The sequence below is a fragment of the Dipteris shenzhenensis genome, chromosome 13 (assembly GCF_047967505.1).
Source record: "Dipteris shenzhenensis isolate YYH24624 ecotype China chromosome 13, Dip_SZ_1.0, whole genome shotgun sequence".
Taxonomy (NCBI): Eukaryota; Viridiplantae; Streptophyta; class Polypodiopsida; order Gleicheniales; family Dipteridaceae; genus Dipteris; species Dipteris shenzhenensis.
The window spans coordinates 36,756,711-36,768,136 of record NC_141608.1 but is presented as its reverse complement, the minus strand read 5'-3'; the positions used below and the strand labels follow the sequence as shown (position 1 = coordinate 36,768,136).

The 11,426-nt window shown below is 40.6% G+C and overlaps 1 protein-coding gene across 1 annotated transcript; it reads right to left on the bottom strand.

Annotated features, from left to right (window-relative positions):
• Nucleotides 1-9,622: 9,622 nt before the first annotated feature.
• Nucleotides 9,623-10,759, bottom strand: LOC147895362 (uncharacterized). The gene has a single exon (XM_087384326.1). It carries the CDS (start codon nt 10,548-10,550, stop codon nt 9,633-9,635), a length of 918 nt encoding a protein of 305 aa, XP_087240452.1. The 5' UTR covers nt 10,551-10,759; the 3' UTR covers nt 9,623-9,632.
• Nucleotides 10,760-11,426: the final 667 nt, after the last annotated feature.

The following is an 11,426-nucleotide window of genomic DNA, read 5'->3' as shown; positions in this document are numbered from 1 at the left end:
ATATGGTTTCTTGCTCCCCTTCTTGTCGATGGAGAACAATACCTCTTTCTCCATGACATCGAGGTTATGTTTAGTCTTCGGGAGGATGAAGCTCTTGGTGTCCTGTGTGGATATGAGGTGGACACGACTATGCAAGAACCTGGGTTTTTAGGAGCAGATGATTCAATAGAAGAGGTTCTTGCTTTAACACTAGCCAAAATCAAAGATGCAAAGACATCAACCTACTCTGACCTACTTGATGTTCTAGAAGATGCCTCCATATCTCACTCCGGACAGTAGGAGGCCCAAAATCAGAGAAACTTAAATGTGGTACATAACCCAAATGGCATAAGAGTTTCATTCCATTTTGGCTCATATGGCCCAACCGGCAATGCCATAAAGAAGTGTTTGGCTTCTCGGTTATCGCAACAACATGATCAAGAACCCTTGATACATGTAAGGGATATAAAGTCCCACACTTGGCACCCCTAGCCAAAAGCATAGAGCCCTTCTCAATTTTCCAACTACCAAAACCAAAGATGGTCTGAAAACCAGCATCATCTAGGTGACCTGTTGAAATGATACTCTTGGTCACCTTAGGCACATGTCTCACATTTTTCAAAATAAATGCAGACCCATTTGCAAAAGAAAACTTTATGTCACCTACTCCCACTATGTCACATGCATAGTCATTTCCAAGATGCACACAACCTGTCTTTCCACTGTCATAACTGGAGAACCATTCCCTATGGGGAGTAACATGGAATGAAGCACCAGAATCCAAAATCCAATCCTGGGAATATGCATCATCTGAAGTGGCAGGCAACTCTACAGATAGACTAGACATGAAGAGAATGTCATTGTCACTATCATGTGTGACTGCATTGATCTCCTCGATCTTCACTTTTCCTTTGTCCTCCCTTGGACTCTCTTCCTTCTAATTTGCACCCCAATTTGCATTCTTTTTCTTATCCTTTTGCTCTCTTTTAAGCTTGTAGCAATCCTTTTTCATGTGGCCCTTCTTGCCATAATAGTGACATTCAATGTTCCGTGCCTTGGACTTGCTACGAGACTTTCCTCTTTCTTGAAACTTCCCCCTAGACTGTGATCTGCCCCTTTGCACATTTAAGGCTGCATCCTGCTTGTTGCCTTCCATTGACTTCCATCTAATCTCCTCGGCCAACAAGCTACCAACCACATCATCAAAGTTCAATACTTCACCAGGTGCAGTTACTGATAGTAGTATGGAAAGCACCCCATGAGGACGGTAATGAGCATAATAGAAATATTGCCCTCATTTCCGCATCGAAATTCAGCTTTTGAGCTTGAAGCTGACTGAAAATGATATTAAATTCATTCAAGTGCAAAGCTATGGATACTCCCTCCTTCATGTGCAACTCAAACAATCTCTTCATGAGATAGACTTTGTTTGAGGCAGTCTCTTTCTCATATGTAGCACACAGCTTTTTCCATAAAGCTTCCATAGTCTTTTCACTGACTATTGTGAAATAAACTATCTCCCCAAGATGAAGTCTAATGGTAGACTTTGCCAATGCATCCAACTCATTCCATTCATCTTTGGACATAGTTGCAAGCTTAGCTGCAATCCCGTACAAGGGTTTTATATGCTTCTTTTGAATAAGCACATCCCTTATCTATTCTTTCCACAAAGAAAATTTTGTCCCATCAAACTTTTTAATGCTGAAAAACTCCTTTTCAGACATGGAAGAGGATGCCATGATTCAAATAAAGCAAAATCCCAAATGCTAGTGCCTGCAAGAGAGAATCACACCAAATACCAGGTGCACCCAAATGTGTATGCCACAAAGAGTGAAATATCACCAAAAACTCAAAGCTCAAAGCATCAAAAGATACAGCTAACTCATGTGCATGTACTATGCATCCATATGAGCAAATCTGGCCCAAAAGAAAATGGCAACTACAATGGCAATCCGAAATGACAATAAGTGCCAAATGGCTCAAGAATAAACACCATCCATGGGCATATGCATCAACAATATTCATCCAAGAGAGCATATCACTATTAGTGCATCAATTGCAATGTGTCAAAGATGTCCCTCAGCATAAAATAGCATCCATGTGCAAAGCGTCCATAAAAAATAGCATCCCACAAGGCAATCTGGGCCTATCAGTGCATCTAATAAGGATCGCAATGCATCCAAATGGCCTATACATCATCCACTACAACCCAATGCACACCACGAATGAGCGCACATGGCTCAAACTGCAACTAGAGTGATCTGCATAAGGTATGCTCAATAAATCATGGTCCCACGTCAATGACCGCTATTGAAAATAGAACCTGAGATGCCTCAAAACATGGGTGCCATTGCATAATCGGACTCAGCAAGACAATCTACAAATATCTCTCTTCTGCTAGAACTCCAAAATCCCAACCGATGAGTGAGAAATGGGAATCAACACTTATCCACTGCCATGTGGCATAAATCTAAGGTTTCAAAACCTTAGAATGAAAAATGCATAACAGAGAGATGAAATCAAATACACAGAGATCTATAACTCTGAAAATACTCCACCGAATCACGTAAGATTTGACAGGTAGGGGTTTTTAGGCATCCGGAACGCAATGGGACAGACGGCGGTTTTGGAAACCGTGGTCCCAATCATTAGGTCCAACACACAGACTGAAAAACGTTTTTGGAAATTGAACTGTTTGTAAACTCCACCAGAGTGCGAATGATGAGCAACATAGAAGTTTTAGGAGGCCTTGAGTCCATCGGAACTGATAGATTTGCAAATGGTTTCTCTAAACTTGAGTTCCAATACCTGGGCATAAAAACATTGAAACTCACACAGTGAGTCAGAAATCCAACGAAATGATCCCAAATTCAAGAATGAAGGTGTTTCGAAGCCCCTGAAGTGAAATGGACACCACAAGCAGGCAATGGTTGCCTCTACAAGTCAATACGGAGTCTCTGTCATCGAACGAACAAGGAAAAGCTTAAAAAACGATTTTTTTTTAAAAAACACTTAACAAGCTCTCAAAACCACTTCACAAAACCAAAGTGACTTTTCCAAAGGTTCCTTCAAGGTCTCTGCATACTCAAATGCAAGTAAAATCACCCACAAAGCTTCCCATAGAGCTTCTCCTTCCTCCCACAGAAATGCTGAGCTTCTAGGAATTCATGCATGCTTAGCTAGATCACCCGGGCTCTGATACCAATTGAGAGTGCTCTCAACAGAAGCAAAACAGAACAGACGGAGAGAGAGAAATAGAGAGCCACACAAGTTTTTGGTGGGTGCAGAACACCCTAATCTTCTTTTTCATTCCTTTATATATGTGTTTGAGTATTGTAAATAACCAGGGTAAAGGCACAGTGACCTTTAACCCCCATGCATAAGCATACACAAATACATATGCTTATGAACAGAGAGAAAAGAGAGGATCCATGTTGCTTTTGGGAGGAAAACTTTACGAACGCGCACTTGGAGCCACAAATGAGGCATCCTATTCCTCGGGGGGGTCACTCATCATATGTAACCCTATCACGTGAGTTCAACTGAAGGATATTTTTAATTTCTAAAATTTATAGAAATAAATATACATAAGGGAATATTTAAAATAGTTTTGGAAAAAATTTACAGATTTGTAAAGAGAAGGGGTACATTTTATTAATGTAAAATTTATAGATAAGGGATTTTGAAAATAGGCCTTGAACGCACGTGATATAGAGGGTTTATACATAGTGACCCCCCCGAGTCCTATTCATAGCGGGCAAGTCTTTTCACACTCCTCTCGAGTCTTTATCACCAACCAAGTGTGACCAAATAGTATCCCCCACATTCTTGAAGTATGCATGGGATCTAAGAGATGATTGATTTGTAACTGACCCCAATAAGGAAGCTTGTGAATGATGGATAGCCTCTTCATACCAAGAGGAGGCTCCTCTCCATTCGCCCTCCAAGCCTGAATCTAGTCACTTGCCTTCAAATATGGTGGTGGTGGATCAAGCTGGCCTCCACACACGAGATGGTCCAGTGGAAGGTATCGACCATGACCTTCATAAACCATTTTCCTCATATGTTTGGAGTGTCATGCAAGTGCACTAGGAGACAATGGTGGTCAAGGTGGACACTACCTCTTTCGAACATCGACAGGGTACATGCATTGCTTGAAAGGGGCATTTTCAAAGGACAATAAGCTTAGTGGGATCAAGTCCCATGATTGGCACAAGGTCTTATAGGTATTCTAAGCTCTAGGATTATTGTACTGATAATCGTGATGTGTTAGTCTAATTATGATTATGCTATATTATTGACATGACTTCTTTGTTGCTTGGATAGTTCATCCTCCCAATTATAGTGAAAGGGTGCTTACAAGATGTTAGAAATTCTATATTCAAGATCAATGGTATTGTGAGGTATGCTTACTATCAACTCGCATTGATTGCATTTTCTTCAATTTAAGTTGAATAATCTGTAGACTGATTATGAATATATCTAATTACATGGACACGTGAAATAGGTGGATATCTCAAAACACTATCTCAATATCGAGCATCTAGAAGGCTAGGGTGGACTCCATTGAAGCCATTTATGCTTGCTTAAGAAGCACTTTCCCTCGAGCATTATGAGACAACTCAAGTGCACTTGCTTGTGCGCATAGTTGATGAGGTGGCCATTGCAGGTACTATTCATAGTCAATGGATGTTTTTTCTCAAGTGGTCTATGAAAACTTTGAAGGGATTTGTAAGGCAGAGAGCAAGACCAGAAGCAAGCATGGCATAGGGATGGCTTGTGCAAGAGTCATTAGTATATATCACGGAGTTTCTTGCATCCATGGATCTCGATATGCCGCAGGCTTGGCATAACAAGGATGATGATCGCATCGTTGGTGAGGTTACCCAAGGAAAAGGGATTGAAAGAAAGATGAGCGAAGAGAAAATGGAGAAATTCAATAAGTTTTGTATCCTCAATAGCAAGGAGATGTAGAAGTGGATTGAGAGATATGAAGCGGCCAAAGAAGAAAGAATAAATGCAAGGAGGAGATTCAGAGTAATTTACAAGCAAGTACAACCATATCCACAGGATCTCGCCCTTCTCCCCACTCACATGTCACTTGATTGGCTACAACTGGCTCTATGTAAAGCCAAATGCGATGGAGAAACAATTTAAATGAGTGCGAGCGAGAGTTATCATATGATGCATGTAAGTTTCTTACCTCCTGACGTAATTAAGTAATTATTTGTAGCAATATACACTGTAAAATAGATGCATCCTCGTTGTTTTAATGATGCTCTTTTGCAGTACAAAAAGTAGAGTGCATTATGGTCATATGGATGACATTTTTGCGTGGAACGCATCGATTCGAAGAGAGTCACATATGATTGTGGAGTCATGGCTAACTTCACACAAGATAGCCGAGCAAGTGCTTCGGATACCAATCTTCTCTCCTCGCAGTTGTATTATTGTGTGAGACCATACGCGAAATCTATGAAATTGATTTCATACGATTTAGTATTTTCATTCTTGATGTAAAATGGTTTAGAACCATTTACAAGGGTCCCCATGCGACAGTGAGGAAAGACAGTAGTGGTTTCTTTGCTATAGACTCCACCAAACTTTAGATGAATAGCAAGTACTTAGTTGTACCTGTGGTTGGACCCATCAGACTGGAGTTATGGACACCAGTACCTGGAAAGTGTAGAAAGTGATACTTTTGTTCTTCCCGAGCATTGTGAGCAAGTGCACACTAATGATTTAATTAATTGAAGCTTACGGTGTTTAAAGATCAATTGGTACATGTACTTAAGCATAAATTCGTATAATTGATGGCATTCGACACCCATCTTCAATATAGGTGGGTTTTTATCTGGATCGTTATGATCCAAGATAATGGTATGTGATCCAAGATGCACCATGAAGTAAGAAAATTTTTCAAGATAGAGATGTAGATATGGAGATGCCACTACCAATGCTGGATCCAATTGATCCATATGGATCTAGCAAAGAAGATGAAGATCACAATATGAGCCAAGAGGAAGATGCACATAATGACATCGTATAGGAGGAAGATGGAGATCATGATATTGAGGAAGAAGATGATGATCATTAAGAATCACCCGACTTTATTGAAGAAGATCAAGTCTTAGGTGAACATATGATGCTAGAGTACGATGATGATATAGAAGATCAACCTCGAGGGGGTCACTATGTATACACTCTCTACATCATGTGCATTCAAGGCTTGTTTGTAAAATCCCTTATCCGTAGATTTTTCATTAATAAAATGTACCCTTTTTCTATACAAATCTGTAATTTTTTTCTAAAATAATTTTAAATATTCCCTTATGTAAGTTAAATTATGTAGATTATAGAAATTAAAAATATCCTTTGTTGAACTCACGTGATAGGGTTACATAAGATGAGTGACCCCCCCGAGAGATCAACTCGGTATGGAGTTCGAGATAGACTTGTTTGGTGCACTGGACTTGGCTCAGGATGAAGCCGTTGATGCAAGTGCTCTTCCTTAACTTTTTTCATCTCAAACTTGGACATGATCATGAATATATGAGCTTCAACTTGATGTACATGCTTTTGCACTTTTATTCTTTCAAAGGATCAAACATGTATGAAAATAAAAAAAATTTGTCTCTAGGAAAAACTATCTTTAAAGGTCAGTATGGGGGAAAACAATCTCTGTAAAACGTCACTTTAGGAAAGTGTCTCAAAGTCATTATATACCGATCTTTTACAAGTCTAAAAATGTCGCTATATATGCATCATTTACAAGTCTGAAACATTGCTATATACCAATGTTTTATAAAGGTCGCTATAGAGCAACCTTTGTAAACTGTTGGAATATAGCGACCTTTAGTTGCTATATACCAACTTTTTAAAACCCGCCTTACATATTGACGATTAGCACACCACACGCGCTTAATTATCAAAACAAGGCCCATGTGTAGTAGTGGTGCATTCAAAAAGAGAGGTATTTTAATTCCAATTTTGAAAAAAATTTAACATGTTTACAATAATAGGAGGAGATCTCTAATTCAACATTAGGAAAAATTTCGTTAGTTTATAAGGAAAGAAGGGTGGTTTTATTGGGGGGAAAATTTTAGTTGAGGGGTTTTTTAAATACCCCTTGAACGCATGTGATACCTAGGATTCCTTACTCATGCACCTTCTGAGATACCCACATGGTCTTTGTTTTTCCAATAGGGAAACCAATTTGAAGCAATAAACAAAATACAATGGAGGGCAGTGAACCAACTAACACCCACAAATATTGAACCGAAAGTAAACTTCATTGATAATTGAACATTGGATGTCATCTTCATTCTAAATGCATCTATAGAGAATGGATTAGGAAGAGGCCAATCTAGACTATCAAAGTTAGGAAGAGGAACCAGACGGAGGATTCCATATGCACCTTGTCTTCGAGGTACTTTTAGTAGCATGCATTCTAGAAAAAAGTACTAAATTTTGTTGAGGAAGGACTCTATCCCCAAAACATTATCTCGCCAATTTTTGAATGGAAAGCTTGAAATGTTCCTGTGACACTCTCCAAGGGCTAGGTTTGAACTTTGGTGGAAGGAAAAATATCTACATAACAAGCAAAGAGAGATGTCAATAGGCAATCCATCCCTTTCTCTCTTTATCTTTCTCAAACACTTTCTTGTAAAACTCTCTCTCTCTCTCTCTCACCTGTACATGTGCTGGACCTTCACCTTGAGCCCTTTCTTTGTATTAAAAGCCCCAACAATGTGTCCCTTCTAATGCCTCTCTTTCTTTTATTTGTCCTTACTTGAAACCTTGATTACCCAACACATTAGCCTAAACTCTTGAGGAATCCAAGCATCATTGTTATCCTTCAAAATGTGACCCACACAAGATTGAATTGATAGCTTTAGTCTAGGGGAAGGAGAGTGACCCACGGCATTAGCCTAAACTCTTGAGAAATCCAAACATCATTTTTATCCTTAAAAATGCGACCCACACAAGATTGAATTGATAGCTTTGGTCTAGGGAAACGAGAGTGCTTCACTATTGTAGAAAGAATGGGAGCAAGCAAAGAGAGAGGTTGGAATGAGAGTGACCCACACAAGATTGAATTGTAGAAAGAAGGGGTTGAGATTTAGAGGAGGACAAGGAGGATGAGAGGAGGTACAGGCTGAGAGGAAGGTCCTGAGTCATTGGGGATAGTTTGGGGGGACTCTTGGAAGGTGTCTGAGGGGGTGGGGATACTTTTGGAAAATTTTTACTTTTTTGGAGGGAAAAAAACTCGCGAATATTTTGGCGCACCAAGAGAGGGAGGAGTCAAGAGAGGGAGTAGATGCCCCAAGAGGTGGTGGGGGCAAGAGGGAGGCACATGGGAACCTAGTGGGGACCAAGGGAGGTCTCTCCACCAATGAGAGGCCAATACGGAATCCTCCATTCTTTTAATGACTAAGTGTTCCCATTGGCTAGTTTGTTAATCATGAATCTTAAGGGCCTAATCCAAGAGATCCGCTTTGAGACCAAAATACCCCTAATGGCAATTCAAATAATATGATCATAGGTGAATTACGTTGATGATGTGAGTGTGATTAGAGACTCGAGTTCTTATAATTCTAACACCCCTTGTTGGGGGTTAGTGTATCATGAACCAATCCCCCTGTGCAACTTCAATTTCCTCTTGTTCCATTTCTAAATTTTTTATTCTCATGAAATCTAGTGTTGTTCACATTAAGGTGATGATTGTAGATTCTAGTCGATTTAATAGTGCACGACGTAAATTAATTTTAGGGCCACGATACTACAATGAAAAAGTCAACACCAAGGTGTTTTGTTTGCTTTGAATGAAGGGTGTTGAGAGAAAAAAACATTAAACACTTGTCATTTGTTGCACTTATTAGCACAATGGATTAAGGCCACTAGCTAAAAATTCATTCTTGCCTAGAGCTAAAGTGGCAGACCTACGCGCTAGCTGCCCTTTCCTTTTGAAACAACATTCTTTTGCTTTATGATCAAATCAAACTTTTTATTTGTTAGGCATGTCAGATCTACAACAATGAGTCAAAAGCATAGATAAAGAAAGAAAGGCTCTTGAAAAGCAATGTAGCATTGTAAACAATTGTCATAATAGAGGCTAAAGCTAGCTCAAAGTTGCCTAATGAGGACTAAAGCAACAAACAAGCATGCAAGTTCTGTGGTAGGAGTTGGGACTTTGGACGTATGTTAGCCCTTATACAAGGCCTAAAGCATTAGTTGAGCCAAATCTATATACAAAATTTTCCTATCCTAAAAAGGAGGCAAATTGAGAGAGAGAGAGAGAGAGTTTTTGTATGTTACCTTGGACCTCCTTTACCCCTTCTCCTCCAAGTGCTAGACATTGAGGTTGGCCTAGCTCATAGTAGCAAGGGAAAAAACTATTAGATGGGTTCACCCAAAAGAGACAATTGGACAAGCTATTTGATGAGTTCAACCCAAAAGACACAAGCCCAAAACATTTGGGTAGGGTGGGGCAGATTAATCTTTACACTTAAGGTGGTTGTATTCGAGCTGTGTTACAAAGGTTTCAACTTTGATGCTTGCTAGTCCAAGAGAGTTCTTGGAAAGATGCCAAGTAAACAATCCAATCAAGTGGGGAATGCAAAAACAATTGTTGATGCACACTTTTAATCGAGTCAAAACGCAATTACCGCAGGGACATCATAATACTCTTTCATAAAACATTGATCTTTGCGAACCAATTTCGCTTCTGCATTTTTCATCTCCATCTCGTCCACCATCTCACAGATCTGTGCGGCGTTTCTGCTGTTGCTCATCGCCATCGTTTCGGTAGCATCCTCGCAGATCTGGATTGCGCCCTTTCTGCCGTCGCTCAGCCCCATCGTCTCGGCAGAAGAGCAGCTAACATCAGCGTCCTCCACCGCTGACGCGCTCGTCGTCTCAGCAGAATCCGCGTGCTCCTCCGTGTTGTTCCAATCGCTGTAACCCACGAGTTGAAGTCTCAGGCGGCCATCTTTTCTGTAATGTTTTAACAAGTTTTGGCGAGGGAGTTGAACTTGCTCCAGAACAAAGCGACCACCGCCCTTGAAAGGGCGCAGATACATATCCGTCGAGTTTAAAGAAGCATAGGGCGATTTCAGTCTTGCGATGGCTGAAATCGGAGGAGGAAATTTATCCGTCTTGTAAATTTCGACGGGCGTTTCAATGGCTCTGAGCACATTTCCTTCGTTCTGATCGATTTGTGAGACGGGCTGAATTTGTAAATCGGCATTTGAAGGCGCCTCAGGTCTTCTTTTGCCGTCTTTTTCAAAGCGGCCCTTAGGCAACGGAAGGTCTGAGATCCTTTCCCTTTTGACTCCCCAGTTAGAGATCCGGCCTACAGTAGCACCGCTCTCGTCGTAGCTCTCAGCACCCAGCGCCTCAGTGCAATGCCGGAACTTAACTTCCTGTCTCGAAAGACTTTTATCATCAAAATGATCGGGACTTTGGGATAATGGGGGAATCACAGTCGCACGACTGATGTACTGCGCAGTCGCTGCGTTTACGTTGTCATTGACGGATGGAAGTAGAGAAGGCTTCCTCCTCCTCGGCATGGGATATTTGGCAAAGGTTGGATGTATAGAAAACAAGCTAAGGGCGAGTGATATAGCAAAGGCAGATTGTTTTGGTAGGGCTTGATGGGCAAAGGGTGGATATTAAATAGAAAACAAGCTAAAGGCGAATGATGAAAGGCAGATTGTTGTGGTAGAGCAAGGTTGGATGGGTTGATGAGGGCAAAGAAATACGAGGTGTGCTTACTAAAAGAGAAATGGAGATGGCCTGCAGATCGGGGAAGCGCGTTGCGAGTTAATCGAGCGACAGATGTGAAGACCTTGCAAGCTCGCCTACGTGATGATGATAGGTATACGATGACGATGCGTAGTCAAAGGCAAGAGACGGCCGCCTGCGTGCAGAGACCAACCTTCTTAGTGGGCTTGCTGCGTGCTTAGTTGAACTTAAGTTGTTTGTTTTGGCTCTTCATACTTGACGTTTCTACATTTCAACCAAGGGCGCACGAGGTCTCAAGACAACCACGGCCAAAAATATGAGGCTCCCTTCTCTACCTTTTTCCAAAGAAAGACAAGGTCGGTCTAAGTCTCCTTATTGAAACAAGAGTGCAGCATTTTATTAAACAAGAGTGCACAATTGCACTTCCTAAGCAAGCCCTTTAAGCATATGGTTTTTTAAAGGATGTTGGGCTAATAAAAGGCAAATTCTGTAGGATGATCTCCCATAAATGATCATTTGGAACACACAACTTAATTAATATTTTTAAAAATTAGACCACTATAGCACTAGGTAGAGCTAAAAATGTAAAGTAATATTACTTGACACTAACATGTAAAAGGTAAAGACCACATGAAAAAATTTGGAGATAATAGAAAGGGAAAGTAAAATACAGATGGGGAGAGGAAGATGAATTAAAAGGG

Coding starts and splice junctions, on each gene's coding strand:
- LOC147895362 (XM_087384326.1), bottom strand. CDS start 10,550: ATGCCGAGGAGGAGGAAGCCTTCTCTACTTCCATCCGTCAATGACAAC.